This window comes from Oncorhynchus kisutch, linkage group LG27 (assembly GCF_002021735.2).
Source record: "Oncorhynchus kisutch isolate 150728-3 linkage group LG27, Okis_V2, whole genome shotgun sequence".
In the NCBI taxonomy this organism is placed as follows: Eukaryota; Metazoa; Chordata; class Actinopteri; order Salmoniformes; family Salmonidae; genus Oncorhynchus; species Oncorhynchus kisutch.
In genome coordinates, this window is record NC_034200.2 from 10,054,931 (window position 1) to 10,076,348 (window position 21,418).

Here is a 21,418-nt window from a genome sequence, read left to right on the forward strand (position 1 = left end):
TGTATATACTGTACTCTATATCATCTACTGCATCCTTATGTAATACATGTATCACTAGCCACTTTAACTATGCCACTTTGTTTACATACTCATCTCATATGTATATACTGCACTCAATACCATCTACTGTATCTTGCCTGTGCCGCTCTGTACCATCACTCATTCATATATCTTTATGTACATATAGTAGTAGTTTTGAAATTGTTAGCTAGATTACTTGTTGGTTATTACTGCATTGTCGGAACTAGAAGCACAAGCATTTCGCTACACTCGCACTAACATCTGCTAACCATGTGTATGTGACAAATAAAATTTGATTTGATTTGATTTGACTTGATTTGAGATAAAAGGGAAACCGAGTTAGTTTCTAGTAATCTCTCTGCCTTCAGTCTTTTTGTTCTTCGTTGGACTTTATATGGTGGTTGGCAACCAACTTTACAGTGCATTACCACCAACTGGACTGCAGTGTGGACCTCAGTTCATCTTTCAATCACCCATGTGGTTATATGCTCCTAATACCCAATGAGGAGATGGGAGAGGTGGGACTTGCATCGCATCAAGCATGACAAATAGAACCAAGTTCTATTTTAGCGCTTGGCTACACAGATTGGCTACACAGATTGGCTACACAGATTGGCTACACAGATTGGCTACACAGATTGGCTACACAGATGCTCGGTGATGCGCGTGAGCATTTTGGATGCAATGAATGAATAACATGTATGTGTACCCTTATTTTGCAACGCTCACGGGTGTGGTCAGCATATAAGACTTCATTATATTTAAGTCAAAACACACTGCCAAAATGAACACTGGGTTAAAGTTGGTTTGGTAAAGTTTGTGTCTGTGTGAGCGCCTGTGGATCAAGATTGATCCAGTATGGCCGCCTCGTACAGAAAGTGATGTCACAGCGCTACTCACCCCCTCGGCAGGGTAGGCCTCCCAGCCTAGGTTTCCCAGAGCAGACATGGAGTCCAACAACGTCACTGCAGACAGACAGAGAGAACAGACTGGTTAACACAACACACACTATTACAGCAATAAGACACCAGAGGAAGGGAGGGCCGTCGTGGTTATCGGAACATCTGTGCTGTCAACGGTGGGGGGGGGGGGGGGGGGTGAGGCCAGGTCAATGGGATAGCACTTACAACAGCACATTAGAACAACATTTACTGCCTCAGATTCACACAGGCTCAACCACACACCCTTACCCCTTTCCATAGCAAAGGGACGGAGTGAGGGATGGAGAGATGGATGGAGAAAGAAATGATTGATAGAGGGATAGAGAAAGGCAAGGGCTGGTGAGAGTGACAGCAAAGAAGACAGATGGGAACAGAGAGAGCGATGAAGAATGAGAGGAATATCCGGATGGAGGAGGACGGAGGGATGGACGGACAGAGAGAAGGAGTGAGGTTGAGACAGAAAGGCTAAGAGATAGCTAAAAGGCTGTGTATTTAGATTCAGATGGAGCCAGTTTCTCCCACGGTGTGTGAACTGTGCTTTCCCTGCCTGACGCCATTGAGCCCTAATTATGGCCTCACCACTGCTAACCATTAATATTTAATTATCCTCCATCTGCAGAGGCTGCCGCCAGCCCCCTCCCTCCCTCCTCTCTCTATCTCCCTCCCTCCCTCCTCTCTCTATCTCCCTATCGCTCTCTGCTTTGTTACTTCTTGTGCGCTCTCTCTCTTTCTCTCTCTCTCTTCTCTGCCCTCTCGCTTCTCTGCCCTCTCTCTTCTCTGCCCTCTCTCTTCTCTGCCCTCTCGCTTATCTGCCCGCTCTTACCTGCTGTCTCTCTCACCCTCTCTTTCAATCTGCTTCTCTCCCTTTCACACTCGCTACATCTCCATCTCTCTCTTTCTCTCATTCTGTGCCAGAGGTCTGACTCAGGCCAAAAGAGAGTTACTCCTCGGGCTCTCAGCCACAGGTCCCAGATCAGCTGTCCAGGCTCCTGACCTGAAACATCATCAGTTGGCTTTAATAACTGACCCAGGAAACCAGGGGGAACTAGTGCCAAAACACAGACACAGGCAGTATTTTCAAGGATAATCTCGGCACTTACAGTAGAACCAAATCTCAAATGAGGGCTAACCAGATAAAAGTTGGGGAACTTCATCTCTCCAGATGTCCAATTCATTCTTGTTGGAAGATGCCGAAAAACATTATAGTACAAAATGAATCTTTTATATCACACTTTTTTTTCCACTCGGGAAAGACGAACAACACCCAGGAGCAGAAAACAGAGTAGACTGCTTTATTTTCATCTAGCTCCTGTTCCACATTTAGATATGAGTCTTTCTACATTCCTCCTCTCAGAGGGCGCCTGGGCCTGGTGGCTAATGAAACGCATTTGCCTCCCCTCTCCACTGAACGTGACATTTCTAAATGAATAAAGCAGTAGGGAGAGTGTGTCTGCTGTGTGCACGGGACATTTATCTAGCCCGCAGGTAGCACTAGTGCCATTAGAACAGTCCAACATCTTCTCTGCTGTCTCTGTCGCTCTCTTTTTCACTGTCTCTGTCGCTCTCTTTTTCACTGCCTCTCTCTCTCTTTTTCACTGCCTCTCTCTCTCTTTTTCACTGCCTCTCTCTCTCTCTCTTTTTCACTGCCTCTCTCTCTCTTTTTCACTGCCTCTCTCTCTCTTTTTCACTGCCTCTCTCTCTTTTTCACTGCCTCTCTCTCTCTCTTTTTCACTGCCTCTCTCTCTTTTCACTGCCTCTCTCTCTCTCTTTTTCACTGCCTCTCTCTCTCTTTTTCACTGCCTCTCTCTCTCTCTCTTTTTCACTGCCTCTCTCTCTCTTTTTCACTGCCTCTCTCTCTTTTTCACTGCCTCTCTCTCTCTCTCTTTTTCACTGCCTCTCTCTCTCTTTTTCACTGCCTCTCTCTCTCTCTCTTTTTCACTGCCTCTCTCTCTCTTTTTCACTGCCTCTCTCTCTCTCTTTTTCACTGCCTCTCTATCTCTCTCTTTTTCACTGCATCTCTCTCTCTCTTTTTCACTGCCTCTCTCTCTCTCTCTTTCACTGCCTCTCTCTCTCTTTTTCACTGCCTCTCTCTCTCTTTTTCACTGCCTCTCTCTCTCTCTTTTTCACTGCCTCTCTCTCTCTTTTTCACTGGCCTCTCTCTCTCTTTTTCACTGCCTCTCTCTCTCTTTTTCACTGCCTCTCTCTCTCTCTCTTTTTCACTGCCTCTCTCTCTCTTTTTCACTGCCCCTCTCTCTCTCTCTTTTTCACTGCCTCTCTATCTCTCTTTCCACTGCCTCTCTCTCTCTTTTCACTGCCTCTCTCTCTCTTTTCACTGCCTCTCTCTCTCTCTCTTTTTCACTGTCTCTTTCGCTCTCTTGTTTTCACTGCCTCTCTCTTTCTCTTTTTCACTGCCGCTCTCTCTCTTTTTTCATGCCTCTCTCTCTCTTTTTGCACTGCCCTCTTCTCTCTCTCGTCTGCACTGCTTTCTTCTCTCTTCTCTCTTTTTCACTGCCTCTCTCTCTTTTCACGTGCCTCTCTCTCTCTGTTTCACTGCCCTCTCTCTCTTTTTCACTGCCTCTCTCTCTTCTTTTTCACGTGCCTTCTCTCTCTCTCTTTTTCACTGCCTCTCTCCTCTCTCTTTCACTTGCTCTCTCTCTCTTTTTCACTGTCCCGTCTGTCGCTCCTCTTTTCACTGCCTCTCTCTCTCTTTTTCACTGCCTCTCTCTCTCTTTTTCACTGCCTCTCTCTCTCTTTTTCACTGCCTCTCTCTCTCTTTTTCACTGTCTCTGTCGCTCTCTTTTTCACTGCCTCTCTCTCTCTTTTTCACTGCCTCTCTCTCTCTTTTTCACTGCCTCTCTCTCTCTTTTTCACTGCCTCTCTCTCTCTTTTTCACTGTCTCTCTCTCTCTTTCACTGTCTCTCTCTCGCTCTCTCTTTTTCACTGTCTCTTTCATTCTCTTTTTCACTGCCTCTCTCTCTCTCTTTCATGGCCTCTCTCTCTCTTTTCACTGCCTCTCTCTCTCTTTCACTGCCTCTCTCTCTTTCACTGCCTCTCTCTCTTTCACTGCCTCTCTCTCTCTCTTTCACTGCCTCTTTCTCTCTCTTTCTATTTTTTCACTGCCTCTCTCTCTTTCTCTTTCCTTGCCTCTCTCTCTCTCTTTTTCACTGCCTCTCTCTCTCTCTCTCTCTTTCTCTTTTCACTGGCCTCCCTCTCTCTCTCTCTCTTTTTCACTGCCTCTCTCTCTTTCTCACTGCCTCTCTCTCTCTTTCTCTTTTTCACTGCCTCTCTCTCTCTCTCTTTCTCTTTTTCACTGCCTCTCTCTCTCTCTTTCTCTTTTTCACTGCCTCTCTCTCTCTTTCTCTTTTTCACTCCCCCTCTCTCTCTCTTTCTCTTTTTCACTCCCTCTCTCTCTCTCTCTTTCTCCTTTTCACTGCCTCTCTCTCTCTTTCTCTTTTTCACTGCCTCTCTCTCTCTCTCTTTCTCTTTTTCACTGCCTCTCTCTCTCTCTTTCTCTTTTTCACTGCCTCTCTCTCTTTCTCACTGCCTCTCTCTCTCTTTCTCTTTTTCACTGCCTCTCTCTTCTCTCTTTCTCTTTCCTTGCCTCTCTCTCTCTCTTTTTCACTGCCTCTCTCTCTCTCTCTTTCTCTTTTCACTGCCTCCCTCTCTCTCTCTCTCTTTTTCACTGCCTCGTCTCTTTCTCACTGCCTCTCTCTCTCTCTTTCCACTGCCTCTCTGCTCTCTCTCTTTCTCTTTTTCACTGCCTCTCTCTCTCTCTCTTTCTCTTTTTCACTGCCTCTCTCTCTCTCTTTCTCTTTTCACTGCCTCTCTCTCTCTTTCTCTTTTTCACTCCCCTCGTCTCTCTCTTTTCTCTTTTTCACTCCCTCTCTCTCTCTCTTTCTCCGTTTTCACTGCCTCTCTCTCTCTCTTCTCTTTTTCACTGCCTCTCTCTCTCTCTTTCTCTTTTTCCACTGCCTCTCTCTCTCTCTCTTTCTCTTTTTCACTGCCTCTCCTCTCTCTTCTCTTTTCAATGCCCTCTCTCTCTCTTTCACTAAAGCCTCTCTCTCTTTCTCTTTTCACTGCCTCTCTCTCTTTCCTATTTGCCTCTCTCTCTCTCCTTTTTCACTGCTCTCTCTCTCTCTTTTCACTGCCTCTCTCTCTCTTCTCTTTTTCACTGCCTCTCTCTCTTCTCTCTTTCACTGCCTCTCTCTCTCTCTTTCTCTTTTCACTGCCTCTCTCTCTCTCCTTTTCACTGCCTCTCTCTCTCTCTCTCTTTTTCACTGCCTCTCTCTTTCTCTTTTTCACTGCCTCTCTCTCTCCTTCTCCCTCTCTCTCTCTCCCCTTCTCATTCTCTCTCTCTCCCTCTCTCTTTCTCTCTCTCTCTCTCTGCCTTCAGAAAGTATTCACACGCCCTTGACTTTTTCCACATTTTCTTGTGTTACATCCTGAATTAAAAATGTTTTACATTTCAATTTTGTGTCACTGATCTACACACAATAAGTATTCAAATGCTTTGTTATGGCAAGCCTAGATAAATTCAGGAGTAAAAATGTGCTTAACAAATCGCATAAAAAGTTGCATGGACTCATGTTCAATTATAGCGGATAACATTCATTTTATCATGACTACCCCATCTCTGTACCTCACACATAAAATGATCTGTAACGTCCCTTCATCAAGTAATGAATTTCAAGCACCAATTCAACCACAAAGACCAGGGAGGTTGTTCAATGCCTCGCAAAGAAAAGAAGGATGACTGTACAGAATACAAAATATTCCAAAACAAGCATCCTGTTTGCAACAAGTCATGTTTAAAAATATATGATTTTTTATATTTTTTATTCATACTTAAGGAACACTTTTTTTTTTAAGTCATACTTAAGTAACACTTTTTTTTTTAAAGTCATACTTAAGTAACACCTTTTTTTTAAAGTCATACTTAAGTAACACATTTTTTTTAAAGTCATACTTAAGTAACACTTTTTTTTTAAAGTCATACTTAAGTAACACTTTTTTTTTAAATGAAAGAAAGAAATGTACCTTTTGTCCTGAACCATTATGTTTGGGGCAAATCAAACACAACACATCATGTTATGGGTATGCTTGTCATCGGCAAGGACTAGGGAGATTGATAGGATACAAATAAATAGAATACAGCTATAAGCACTGGCAAAATCCAAGAGGAAAATCTTGTTCAGTCAGCTAGGAGACAAATTCACCTTTCAGCAGGACAATAACCTAAAACACATGCCCACATCTACACTTGCTTACCAAGACGACATTGAATGTTCCTGAGTGGCCAACTTGCAGTTTTGACTTAAATCAGCTTCAACATCTTTGGCAAGACTTGAAAATGGCTGACTAGCAATGATCAACAATCAACTTGACAGAGCTTGAAGAATTTTTAAAAGAATATTGTGCAAATATTGTACAATCCAGATGTGTAAAGCTCTTACCCAGAAAGACAGCTGTAATCGCCGCTAAAGGTGTTTCTACAAAGTATTGACTCAGGGATGTGAATACTTGCGGTCTGTAAATGAGATATTACTGTATTTCATCTTCACCACATTTTCTCAAATCTATTTAATCTATTTTATTTAATTTTGAATTCAGGCTGTAACACAACCAGTGCAGGGGTAGGAATGCTTTCTGATGGCACTGTATAAGAGCACCAGTCACTCTCCACAGCTCAGTGCAACGTGGCGGGGGGGCTGTCATGGTGCATTACAGATTACAATGTGTGTGTGTGTGTGTGTGTGCATGTGTGTGTGTGTAGTGCCCGCATGTGAATGTGCATGCGTCCAAGCCTGCTAGCGCACACGTGTGTGTGTGTGTGTGTGTGTGTGTGTGTGTGTGTGTGTGTGTGTGTGTGTGTGTGTGAGACAGAGATTGTGGGGGGAAAATGAACAACACCTAGCTCCTGCTGTGTTGTAAAGGTCAACTCCAGCTCTCTGCCTCACCCTCAGTCCAGCCTCACTGCTTAGAGAATATAAGAGCATTAGACGCTAGGGTTCAGGTCATGGACACACTGTATTAGCAGAATTAACAGTGGTTTGATAATAAGGATGATGAAATGTACACACCTTACATTCACTTCCGCAGTGTACAGTAGTGGCATAATGCCTAATGTAATATACTGTGTACAGTTTTGCTGAGGTGACCTCCATAGCCCCAAAAGTGCTGACTGCACTTCCCTATGATCAATGAGGGCCTAGGGACCCTGGGTCGCGCTGTCCCATACACACACACGCACTCAAGCGCAAAGACTCACACACACACACTCACACACACAGAAAAACACACAGAAGCACACACACACACTTTCTTCACACCTCCTGTCAATAGCACTTATCACTTGTGATCAATGACCCATCCTCTCATCAATAACATAGCAGCAACAGTATCCTGTCTGCTGATACCACTAGAATGTGTGTGTGTGTGTGTGTGTGTGCGTGTGTGTAGTGCCCGCATGTGAATGTGCATGGGAGAGAGCAAGCCAGGGTCCCCAGTCTAAATCTGTAGCATGATACTGTGTCCCCGCCGAACCTCTTCTTCTCCCTCTCTCTTTCTCCAGGGAGTGGTGTAAGGCCTGTGTCTGTGTAATCTAACCCTGGTCAGAGTTGCTCTGGCCCGGAGTTAAAACACACAGCTCATCATTCACTCACTCAGACCTGGGTCAGATTCACTCTCATGTAATAGACACACACACGCCCACGCATGCGCACACACACACACACACAAACCATCAACGGAGGAGCTCGATACAAACCCAATCACCTAGAGACAACACTTAACAACAAATGGTCCATCTTCTACCGTGCCTTTTTGTCTGGGTCCACCTCATATTTGTAGTCTCAGCAATTCTATTTCCATCCGATGTTCAATACAGCATGAAAGTGAATTTAGTCGTAAATTACACCCAACAATGTGATGTGAACAAATCATGTACTGTACTTAGTTCCTGTATTCATATCTATTCACAATGTGATGTGAACAAATCATGTACTGTACTTAGTTCCTGTATTCATATCTATTCACAATGTGATGTGAACAAATCATGTACTGTACTTAGTTCCTGTATTCATATGTATTCACAATGTGATGTGAACAAATCATGTACTGTACTTAGTTCCTGTATTCATATCTATTCACAATGTGATGTGAACAAATCATGTACTGTACTTAGTTCCTGTATTCATATCTATTCACAATGTGATGTGAACAAATCATGTACTGTACTTAGTTCCTGTATTCATATGTATTCACAATGTGATGTGAACAAATCATGTACTGTACTTAGTTCCTGTATTCATATGTATTCACAATGTGATGTGAACAAATCATGTACTGTACTTAGTTCCTGTATTCATATGTATTCACAATGTGATGTGAACAAATCATGTACTGTACTTAGTTCCTGTATTCATATCTATTCACAATGTGATGTGAACAAATCATGTACTGTACTTAGTTCCTGTATTCATATCTATTCACAATGTGATGTGAACAAATCATGTACTGTACTTAGTTCCTGTATTCATATGTATTCACAATGTGATGTGAACAAATCATGTACTGTACTTAGTTCCTGTATTCATATGTATTCACAATGTGATGTGAACAAATCATGTACTGTACTTAGTTCCTGTATTCATATCTATTCACAATGTGATGTGAACAAATCATGTACTCTACTTAGTTCCTGTATTCATATGTATTCACAATGCGATGTGAACAAATCATGTACTGTACTTAGTTCCTGTATTCATATGTATTCACAAGGTGATGTGAACAAATCATGTCCTGTACTTAGTTCCTGTATTCATATCTATTCACAATGTGATGTGAACAAATCATGTACTGTACTTAGTTCCTGTATTCATATGTATTCACAATGTGATGTGAACAAATCATGTACTGTACTTAGTTCCTGTATTCATATGTATTCACAATGTGATGTGAACAAATCATGTACTGTACTTAGTTCCTGTATTCATATCTATTCACAATGTGATGTGAACAAATCATGTACTGTACTTAGTTCCTGTATTCATATGTATTCACAATGTGATGTGAACAAATCATGTACTGTACTTAGTTCCTGTATTCATATGTATTCACAATGTGATGTGAACAAATCATGTACTGTACTTAGTTCCTGTATTCATATCTATTCACAATGTGATGTGAACAAATCATGTACTGTACTTAGTTCCTGTATTCATATGTATTCACTTGTAGGAGGCTGCATTGACTCAATGAACAGCACTTTGTGTCAAGATAATCAATGATGGGAATATTCAACGGGGAATAGAATAGGGCCAGCTGACGCTACAGTAATCATCTCAGGGTTAACATCGTGTAGGTTCATGTCTGCAACAGCCCACTATAGCTAAATCTCCCCGGTAGTGCCCTGGTGGAAGCTTCCCTAAACACACACACACACACACACACAGACACAGACACAGACACATAGATACACACACACACACACACACACACACAGACACAGACACTTAGATACACACACACACACACACAGACACAGACACAGACACATAGATACACACACACACACACACACACACACACACACACAGACACAGACACATAGATACACACACACACACACACAGACACAGACACATAGATACACACACACACACACAGACACAGACACATAGATACACACAACACACACACACACACACACACACACACACACACACACACACACACACACACACACACACACAGACACGTAGATACACACAGACACATAGATACACACACACACACACACACGCAGACACAGACACATAGATACACACACACACGCACACACACACACACACACACACACAGACACATAGATACACACACACACAGACACATAGATACACACACACACATACCCACACGCATAGATACACACACACACACACACAGACACATAGATACACACACACACAGACACATCGATACACACACACACACACACACACATAGATACACACACACAGACATATAGATACACACACACACACACACACAGACAAATAGATACACACACACACACAGACAAATAGATACACACACACACACACACACACAGACACATAGATACACACACACACACACACACACAGACACATTGATACACACACACACGAGCAGACACACACACACACTAAGAGTGGTCTGGTGACATAGGAGCACGTTGCTTTATTGATTATTGTCACCGTGCTGTGAGTTCTACATTCTCCGAGCGTAAAGACGGCAAGGGGATATGTCAGAGCAATCTGACTCTCTCCCGTTCCACATGGCAAACACCTCTAAACTACGATACCAAGCCAAACCCCTAACCTAGCATTTACAGTATCACACAGCTGCACACCCCCAAAGCATACCATAAGGCCTTTTAGACCCTATATAACAATGTTACTGTCTCAGTTCCTTACGCACACTAAAAATGAGGAATGAGGTCCCTCCCTACTCCCACCCTGGCCTCTCTCTCTCTCTGGCCCACATTCCCCCTCCATTACCGCTCATTCATCTATTCTCTCTATTTCACTTCACCCCTCTTTCATTCCTGCTCTCTGTCATTCCGTCTAATTTCCCGGCCTTGTTAAGACTCCATCAGCGTTCCTGGCTGCAGGGAATACTGTGACCTCATGCAGTCTCCAAGGTCTCCAAACCTTTTATTGATAAACACCATGGTGGAGAGAGAGAGACATGAGAGGAGGAGAGAGAGACAAAGAGAGAGAGAGGGGGGTACAGAGAAGTTCTGCTAAGACTGATCCCTCCATCTCTCTCTCTCGCTCTCTCTCCCCCTCTCTACCTCTCCCTCTCTCTCTCCCCATCTCTCTCCCCCTCTCCCCCTCTCTCTCCCCATCTCTCTCCCTCCCCATCTCTCTCCCCCTCTCTCTCTCCATCTCTCTCTCCCCATCTCTCTCCCTCTCCCTCTCCCTCTCTCCTCCATCTCTCTCTCCCCATCTCTCTCCCTCTCTCTCTCTCCCCCTCCCTCTCCCTCTCTCCCTCCCCCTCTCTCCCTCTCTCTGTAATCCATTTCTTTGGCTGGGCAAAGAGGAGCTCTGATCTACCTGCCAAAAATCTTTCAGACTGCACAATAAGACCTGTATACACACACACACACATACACACACACACACACACACACATACGGTAGTCTCTTCTGACAGACCTTCCATTCCTTTCTATAGAAAAACGAATGAATGCACAGTTGAACGGGGGAAAGTGTCATCAGAGCAACACATTGGCAAAGGAGGGAAGAGTGCAGGATGAGAGGAGGGAAGTTAGGAGGGAGTGAGGCCGGCTGGAGCGCTCTGAACATTAGGATCTAATTGGAGTCAAGCTGGACTCCTCTCATCTTCCCTCTCCTTTCTTCCTCTCACCTCCTTCCTTATCCTCTACTGTATAACCAAAGTAATACTGTGAGCTACAGTAATGACAGTAATGAAAACTCCTTTTGGACTAAGTGCCCTCCGTCTTTTTCAAGAGTTGTGGTTGTTTTTCTCCCTAATTCTTGGTCAAATCAGCCCCCCCCCCCCCCCCCCCCCCCAGGGTTGATGGTGTGTTGTGAGTCTCTCCACCTCCCTCCTCTTTCCTAGAGATGTCAATCACCGTAGTAAACGAGTCTTGTTAGGATCCTCTCTTCTTTTCGTTAGCCTACAGTGGCAGAGTAGTGGGGAAGTCCTCTGACAATCTATGACAAGAGCTCTGCCCTAGTTTGCTGCTTGCATGCTTTGTGTGTGTGTGTGTGTGTGTGTGTGTGTGTGTGTGTGTGTGTGTGTGTGTGTGTGTGTGTGTGTGTGTGTGTGTGTGTGTGTGTGTGTGTGTGTGTGCCCGTGTGTATGGAAAACCCCACGGTTGGCTGCCAAGTGGAACTGAGACATGCAGTCAGATTCAGACACTTGTTTTTTAATAGGCCCTTTCCAGGTGTCACAAAACGAGGAACAGCACACACACACACACACACACACACACACACACACACACACACACACACACACACACACACAACACAAAATCCAGCCAGTGACGCAGGAACAAGATTATTTGTGACACACACTCCACTCTTCCACCATAGATAAAGCAATGAGACAGATATTTCACCGGATGTATGAACGTGAGGCTTCCGCTTGGCGTTTCCACGTTCATACATCCGGTGAAATATCTGTCTCATTGCTTTATCTATGGTGGAAGAGTGGAGTGTGTGTATGGTAGTGAGACTACCAAATATGGTAGTGAGAGGAAGTCCAGTGGTCGACAGTGGGAGAACATGGAACAAGATTGATTTTGACCGACATTCTGCTAATTATCTCATCGATGAAACATTTGATCTCAATACCGTTTCACGAACAGAGTGGAAAAACGTTTTACTTTACCCTTGACAAGGTTTTTAAAAATTGCGCTGTTTGGAAGGAGTGCAAAGGCAAATCAAATGTATTGCACACGCGCACCTCACAGAGTAGGCGTAGGATCTCGCTAGCTCTTGCTTAGCTCTGCCCACCTCCTTGCTTGTTCTGCCCGCTATGACTCATTTGTTCTCATTTGAAACGGCAGGCTGTGGTCTATCTTGGTTTAGTTATAAAAAATCTCTGCTACCGCTGTCGCTGTCTCCCCCATCACACAACGCTAGAGCAGCCAGAGAAAATAACAACGAACCATATATACGTAGACACCACCGACTCACTGTCTGAAAACACTTCTTTCTTAATGCACACTTCAATACGTTCTCTTAGCTGGGGGGTTTTTACAGGGCCCGTGTGTGTCAGACAGTCTTCGGGGAACAAGTGTTCATATTCTATAAGAGGGAACGTCTGCGGAACCAACGGAGCACAGAGAAAGGTCAAACTAAACCCCAACGGAACGCTGACACACACACACACACACACTGTCTCAGAGCTGTCACACAGACAGTGGTCACAGGAGGGTAAATTGAGCTAGAATAGTGAGTAGTAGCGACGGGCCTATGGCTACACACAGCTGGAGTGGAGGATGACTGTGTCAGATAGGAGATAGTAGGAAAGAGACAAGTCCAGACATGTATGGAGAATCCACCATTTAAATCAGGACAGCTTGTCACCACTTCACTGACTGACTGACCAACCGGGTGGCTGGCTGACTGACCACAGGCAAGCTGCTCTAATGGCCCAGCCATGGTCACAGACATGAACACACCGTGAACTTAATAATGAGCATGACTAGAGGTTGAGGGAGGGAAGGGGCAAAAGAGGGAAGGAGAGCGAGTGAGAGAGAAGGGGGAAAGGGAGAGAGAATGAATGAATATGAGAAAGAGAAAGAAGAGAGAGAGAGAGAGAGAGAAACAAAGTTGATGAAAAAGAGAGTGGGTGAAGAGGAGGGGGCATTGGTCAATAAAAGCCTGAGCCCAAAAACCCACAGAAGCCAAACCAAATCATCCGCATGGTGTTTGTTTAAAGTCCCACTAATACTGCCATTCAGACCCACAGCACGGGTCACCCTCCAACACTATACACACCACAGGAGGAAAGCAGAGAGAGCGGGAGGGAGGGAGGGAGGGAGGGAGGGAGGGAGGGAGGGAGGGAGGGAGGGAGGGAGGGAGGGAGGGAGGGAGGGAGGGAGGGAGGGAGGGAGGGAGGGAGGGAGGGAGGGAGGGAGGGAGGGAAACAGACAAATTCAATTAAGACAAATAATAGGTCAGCACTGCAGAGACGGGCAGAAGAGGAGAGTGGGGAGGGAGGAGGGAGGGAGGGAGAGAAGAGGAGAAAGGAGAGACCACTAGAAAGAGTGGAAGAGAGGACAAGAGATGAGAGAAAGAGGTGGAGTAGGGAGTACAGAGGAGGAGAAGAGGAAAAGGCGGGCAGGATTTGAAGAGGAGTATGTTTGAACTGGCCATTCAGAGAATCTCAGAAGAGAACATCAAGGAGAAGAGGAGGAGAAGGAAGGGATATCAGAGAGATGGAGAGGGGTGAAGGAAGAGCAGGAGAAGAGGAGGAGGAGAGGAGGTTAGCAGCAAATAGCTCATTAGTGGTTGAGCCTCAGCAGACAGGCAGAGGGGTGAGGGGGTGAGAGGGGGTAAGAGCACCCCAGGGGGGGTAAGAGACGAGGGCAAGCGAGCAGAACGTCTAACGGTCAGCCCAGAGGAGCTCTGAAAAGAAGCAACGGACACAACCACAACAAACAATAACAAAGGAGGAACAAAACAAACCTATCATGACCTTTGGGGGAGAATTGGGGATTTCTAGGGTCTTTCTGGCTCATAGTTCATTCGTAAACAGCATGCAGCCATAAGGTATTATTGACCCCTGCTTATAAATGGGTTCTTTGTAAGGAGGAACACATGGCATCATGGCATGAGGATTTTACCACAAGGAGATGAAATCACCATCACTGGGCTACCATTATGGGGATTACGTAATATGATTATGAATACGGGACATGCTGGCTGTGTACGGACATCACATTGCTCCTCTACGGCCACTATAGAAATAGGTATATTGATACTCCCTTCTCTCAGCCAACATAGGGTACACATTATACACTCTACAGAGTATTAGACTGTGACCAGCAAATCAGAACAGCCTCTGGCAACACATTTGGTAATGATGAGAGTGTGCGTGTGACTAAGCATGAGTGTGTGCGTGTGCGTGTGCGTGTGTGTGTGTGTGACCCGTACTAAGAATCTCTATACACATCATTACAACAGTCTTACTGTAGCTCCAGGCTCCCTATCAAACTGCAATACAGGTAATAGAGGTACAGGTCAGCTATAGGGTGAGACAGGAGGGAGGGAGAGAGACAGAGAGAGAGTGGGGGGGAAAGGAGGGGGGAGAGAGAGACAGAGAGTGAGTGGGGGGAAAAGGAGGGGGGAGAGAAAGAGACAGAGAGTGAATGGGGGGGAAAGGAGGGGGGAGGGAGAGAGACAGAGAGTGAATGGGGGGGAAAGGAGGGAGAGAGGGAGAGAGACAGAGAGTAAGTGGGGAGAAAAGGGAGGAGAGAGAGAGAGACAGAGAGTGAATGGGGGGAAAATGAGGGAGGGAGAGAGAGAGACAGAGAGTAAGTGGGGAGAAAAGGAGGGGGGAGAGAGAGAGACAGAGAGTGAATGGGGGGAAAAGGAGGGAGAGAGGGAGAGAGACAGAGAGTGAATGGGGGGGGAAGGAGGGAGAGAGGGAGAGAGACAGAGAGTAAGTGGGGAGAAAAGGGAGGCGAGAGAGAGAGACAGAGAGTGAATGGGGGGAAAATGAGGGAGGGAGAGAGAGAGACAGAGAGTAAGTGGGGAGAAAAGGAGGGGGGAGAGAGAGAGACAGAGAGTGAATGGGGAGAAAAGGAGGGAGAGAGGGAGAGAGACAGAGAGTGAGTGAGTGAATGGGGGGAAAAGGAGGGGGGGAGACAGAGAGTGAGTGAATGGGGGGGAAAGGAGGGGGGGAGAGACAGAGAGTGAATGGGGGAAAAGGAGGGAGGGAGACAGAGAGAGACAGAGAGTGAATGGGGGAAAAGGAGGGAGGGAGAGAGAGAGAGAGACAGAGAGTGAGTGAATGGGGGGAAAAGGAGGAGTGAGAGAAAGGTAAGGGTGAATGGGAGAGAGAGCGGGGTGACCAAAGAGAGGAAGACGGGGAGGAAGAAGAGATAGAAAGAGGAGGAGTAAAAGAAAGAGAGACGATCAATGTCCTCACCTTTCCAAGGTCACGGTCCTTACATGCTGGGGAGACAATCTCTTTAATTCCCCCTTCACACACACAGACACACAGGCTGAGATACGGGCCTGCCGATAACTATTATAGATTAAAGCAATTAAACCACAGACGACCTCTGCCCTCATAAATAAGGATCCCCAGGAACTCGAGGTGTGTGTGTGTGTGTGTGTGTGTGTGTGTGTGTGTGTGTGTGTGTGTGTGTGTGTGTGTGTGTGTGTGTGTGTGTGTGTGTGCGTATGTGTGTGTGTGTGCGCGTGTGTGTGTGTGTGTGCGTGTGTGTGTGTGTGCTTGTTTTATATATGCTTGCATCGGCACTACTTAGCATACTGGTGATTGCTTGTGGGAACTGTGTGTGTGTGTGTGTGTGTGTGTGTGTGTGTGTGTGTGTGTGTGTGTGTGTGTGTGTGTGTGTGTGTGTGTGTGTGTGTGTGTGTGTGTGTGTGTGTGTGTGTGTGTGTGTGTGTGTGTGTGTGTGTGTGTGTGTCATTTAAAACCAGTAAAGCACCCTAAGCAGATTAGTTCAAACCCACTAATCTATGTAATACATGCTGTTTTGGATAGCTTGGTCAAAGTTCAAATCATCCTGATGTATTTGGGTTGCTTTCCTTCGATGGTTTGTTCAACATGTTTAGGCGTTTGTAAAATGCTAACTTAAAAACTAGCATTAAATGGAATATACACCTTTCTTTTCTTGTTTTTAACATTTAACTAGGCAGTTAAGAACAAATTCTTACTTACAATGACAGCCAAGGAACAGTGGGTTAACTTCCTTTTTCAGGGGTAGAACAACAGATTTATCTTGTCAGCTCAGGGATTCAATCCAGCAACCTTTCAGTTACTGGCCCAACGCTCTAACCACTACCTGCCACCCCAAGCGTTGTTCCTGTATGACATGGCAAGCTTTATCGACCCCTGGGTCATATTCAGTGCACACCGTAGAAAACATTTTCGATAGGAAAGCAAGCATTTATCATTGGACAGATTCAGGTAGTCGCTCCCCGTTTGCTTCTGTTTGGTTCCTACTGGATTTAACCCTGGGATCATTCAACAACATTAAGCAGCTAAATGCCACGAATAGAGTCAACATGATTTCATATTGTACATGTCAGAGAGGCACGACCTGAATTTGTTCTACATAGCGTATTTCTATCTGAACGTTCCAAAACATTGCGTCCTGCTCAATGCGCCCCTGGTGTGAGTCTCCCCTCAGGGCTGGGAGTGTCCGTGAGTTGAAGCGCCATCTGCTGTTTCACATGATCACTACACCTCTCTGTCTCTCTCTGTCTCTCTCTGTCTCTCTCTCTCTCTCTCTCTCTCTCTCTCTCTCTCTCTCTCTCTCTCTCTCTCTCTCTCTCTCTCTCTGTCTCTCTCTCTCTCTCTCTCTCTCTCTCTCTCCCTCCCTCCCTCCCTCTCCCTCCCTCCCTCTCCCTCCCTCCCTCCCTCCCTCCCTCCCTCTCTGTAACAGCCTAAAGGATTTCGCCTCTGCTCAGACCAACTCAAACCACTAATCACATGTCATCACATCACATTCACCTCTGTTAGCCTCAGCAGGAGCTTACAATAGCACATGCAGAACGACACACACACACACACACACACACACACACAACTACACATACACACACACAGAGCTCCACGAGCAATCACAGCGTGTGCGCCTAGACTGAGAAGAGAAAAATAAAAAGGGAGAGAGAGAGAGAGAGAGAGAGGGAACAAGGGAGTGAGAGAGCGAGAGAGAGGGAACAAGGGAGTGAGAGAGCGAGAGAGAGGGAACAAGGGAGTGAGAGAGCGAGAGAGAGGGGGAACAAGGGAGAGAACAGAAGAGAGATAGAGGTTTATTTGCCGCGAGGAAAGACAAAGCAGAGAGTACTTTGGCTCTGAAAACAGACTTCATTGGATTATATTACCAGAAAACACACGCACATGCAGGCACACACACGAACACATACACATGGTGTACTTGGAGTTGCAAATTAGACCACTCGCCAGAGGATGAGAGGGAAACAGCAGGATACTGACATCAACATAGGACTAAGAATTGAGCTAAATACACACAAACAGTATACAGTGAATGTCATTCCTAGAGGAAATTGTTGCTTCACCTTTGACCTATGGCTCATCGGCCTGCCTCCCTCTTTAGTCTTTGGAATCAACAAGACATTGTAGGACTAAACACACACATACACACACATACAAAAACCTACCCACACATGTATCTAAATCAACACGTTTCCTTCATTTCCAATCGGTTTCATCATGCATAGAAGTCATTTGATGATTTTTTTAATGGCCGTGAATGCGGATCCGTAGGAAACTAACCCCGTTCCGCCCCATGGGAATATGCATTTACATTTTCTTAGTTATGTACAGTGTTGTTTTGAATTATGCACAGGAAGCGAATTTTAAAGCACTACAGTGTTAAGAAACTGTAGCATACCTGTGTTTTGTTTCAAGGCACATATTTTGCCTCGTGACGCATGCTGTTGAGTTGTGGCTGCATTACTGAGAAAAATGTGAACATTAGCACAATCATCCTAAAAGCCCATTATGATATGAGGTGGTGTTTTTTGTTTTAGAGTAAAGTTATACTATGCTATTATGTTTGGTTATTTTACGTAGAATACTTTCATTATGTGATCTTGCACATATTGATTCAGCTTTGATCTAACTTTATTAAATGAATCCCGCACATGTGCAGAAGCTTCGGGTCCTCTAGCTCTCGGTCCAGAAAAGTTGGAGATGCAATCACTCCGTTTATAAACACCGTTGTTTTTGTCGTGTGTGTGTGCGCGCTTGTGTGTGTGACATTCAGACAGAACACCACTGAGGTTCTCTCTCACTTCACTGCAAACAACACCGTCATCATGCAGACTACACTCACTTCACTGCAAACAACACCGTCATCATGCAGACTAAACTCACTTCACTGCAAACACTGTCATCATGCAGACTAAACTCACTTCACTGCAAACAACACCGTCATCACGCAGACTAAACTCACGTCACTGCAAACACCGTCATCATGCAGACTAAACTCACTTCACGACAAACACTGTCATCATCCAGACTAAACTCACTTCACTGCAAACACTGTCATCATGCAGACTAAACTCACTTCACTGCAAACACCGTCATCATCCAGACTAAACTCACTTCACTGCAAACAACACCGTCATCATGCAGACTAAACTCACTTCACTGCAAACACTGTCATCATGCAGACTAAACTCACTTCACTGCAAACACTGTCATCATCCAGACTAAACTCACTTCACGGCAAACACCGTCATCATCCAGACTAAACTCACTTCACTGCAAACACTGTCATCATCCAGACTAAACTCACTTCACTGCAAACAACACCGTCATCATACAGACTAAACTCACTTCACTGCAAACACCGTCATCATGCAGACTAAACTCACTTCACTGCAAACAACACCGTCATCAACCAGACTAAACTCACTTCACTGCAAACAATACCGTCATCAACCAGACTAAACTCACTTCACTGCAAACAACACCGTCATCAACCAGACTAAACTCACTTCACTGCAAACAACACCGTCATCCACCAGACTAAACTCACTTCACTGCAAACAACATCGTCATCCACCAGACTAAACTCACTTAACTGCAAACAACACCGTCATCAACCAGACTAAACTCACTTCACTGCAAACAACACCTTCATCCACCAGACTAAACTCACTTCACTGGAGCCTCTCATGAAAAGCTAAACTTGTTCTGCCATGATGTTGTATAATAAACTTGACACTTGATCTATAAATGTAGAAGATTATGATCAGGTCAATGGGTGGAATAAATACATATAAATATCAATCATCAGACTACCAAACAGTATCAATGTGGCTGACGCTTATGGGCCACAGGCTAGGATGGATAAGGACTGTATGTGTGTGAGACTGAGAGAGACAGAGACAGAGACAGAGAGAGAGAGAGAGAGACAGAGAGAGAGACTGAGACTGAGAGAGAGAGACAGAGAGAGAGAGACAGAGAGAGAGACTGAGAGAGACTGAGAGAGAGACAGAGAGAGAGAGACTGAGAGACAGACAGAGAGAGACAGACAGACAGACAGAGACAGACAGAGAGAGACAGAGAGAGACAGAGAGCGACTGAGAGAGAGAGAGAGAGAGAGAGAGAGAGAGAGAGAGAGAGAGAGAGAGAGAGAGAGAGAGAGAGAGAGAGAGACAGACAGACAGACAGACAGACAGTCAATAGGATGTATAGCGCAGCACGCGCAAGCGTATAGAAAGCTTTGTTTTAACACCTTACGGGGTAAAGGCTGCTCAAGCCACACACACGCCACTAAACCGGGGAAAGGGCGGTGTTCCTGAATCCAGAACATTTACAAATATTCATTCACTACTGAATAATAGTCTGATTATGTCGTAACTCCGTTTTCAGAATGTATCAAACAACTGGACAGTCAAGTCATAACTGATGAGTTGTAACGCACACACATCACGCATGAGCACCGCCACATTGCCAAACCACAGGGCCAAAGTCCACATGTTTCAATCTCTCCTAACCATATCCTACTCTGACATCCACAGCCACCTAAAAAGGTCCTGTCCTTCGGGTTCGAGCTGTAAGAGTCTCTAAAGTAGTTACTTACGAGTGGAGTCATTTGTCAGGAAATGGTCTGCTCTAATTTTGAGCTGAGTATTGACGTTAATACAATAACGAAGTGAGAGGCTCAGCAGCAAATTAATGTAATTGCTATCTTACTCCTGATTTGCACGACTGCTGTAGCCTAGATTGAACAGTAGTCCTGGACTACTTGAAAAATTGTGCTTATTATTACTAGGAATAATATCAGTATTATTATCAAACCTTATAAAAGCTGGATGCATCTAATAGGTCAAATGGGTATCCAACCATTGACCATAGGCCTACAAGAAAAGCTATAAGTTGTGCTTCTGAAGTGAAAGGTTTGCTCCTGCGTAAACCATATTGCATCCACATCTCCACAGCCTTGCCTCGGTGCTATACAATGTACTTCAAGCAGAGAATACTCGAACATTTTCCCATGTCTCTCCGTCGCTGTGCCCTATCTGGCCCATGATTCATTCTGACCACACGGTCAGAGCACTTAACCGAGAGACTACGGTTCCGGCCATCGCGGAGTCGCAACAACCTCCGCGGTTCACCTCGCAGCGAATCACGAAGTCAAAAACCGTTACAATCATTTTAAACACTCTCCTACCTTCATTCTCTGGGTAATTCCGTAAGCCTTCACATGGTGCGAATTCGTGGAAAAGAAAAGGTGAGAAAAGCAAAAGGGATGGATAGATCCAAAGGAAGAGTCGTGCCATTTTTCAGGCTGCGCTGCGCGCTCGCTGCATCCCTGTTCGTGTGGAGTTGGTGAGCGAGCCCTCGCGAATGAGTGGATGAGAGCGAGAGAAGGCAAAGAGGAGGAGACGGGAAGGAGGGTCCAGCGCAAGCCAAGCGCTGTCAATCTCGGGCGAGCCGAGTGGTGTGGAAACGCGAGACCTCGCGCTGTGGCGACACACACAAGCACACACATGCACACACACCGACACACACGCTATTCTGAGGACACACGCGGGCCTGCGATCTCCATCACTGCACCTCTGAGGTTTGGAGAACGGTGAACATGGATACAGAAGGTTTTTATCCAAGGTTATCTGAAGATTCAGACTGAAAGTGAGTTGTGTCTGCTAATGGTTGTCCAGCGGTCATATGCCTATTTAATTTAGTTGAATGGGCAGTTAA

General features: G+C 45.3%; 1 protein-coding gene across 2 annotated transcripts in view; it reads right to left on the reverse strand.

Annotated features, from left to right (window-relative positions):
- The window catches only part of epha4b (eph receptor A4b), a 133,600-nt gene extending 112,549 nt beyond the window's left edge, over positions 1 to 21,051 (reverse strand). For both annotated transcript variants that reach the window (XM_031806885.1, XM_031806884.1), the window contains exons 1-2: positions 20,889 to 21,051; positions 922 to 986 (exon numbers count right to left, since the gene is read on the reverse strand). In XM_031806885.1, coding sequence (XP_031662745.1) covers positions 922 to 986; positions 20,889 to 20,997 — 174 coding nt within the window. In that variant the 5' untranslated portion in view covers positions 20,998 to 21,051. The remainder of the gene's footprint in view (positions 1 to 921; positions 987 to 20,888) is intronic.
- Positions 21,052 to 21,418: the final 367 nt, after the last annotated feature.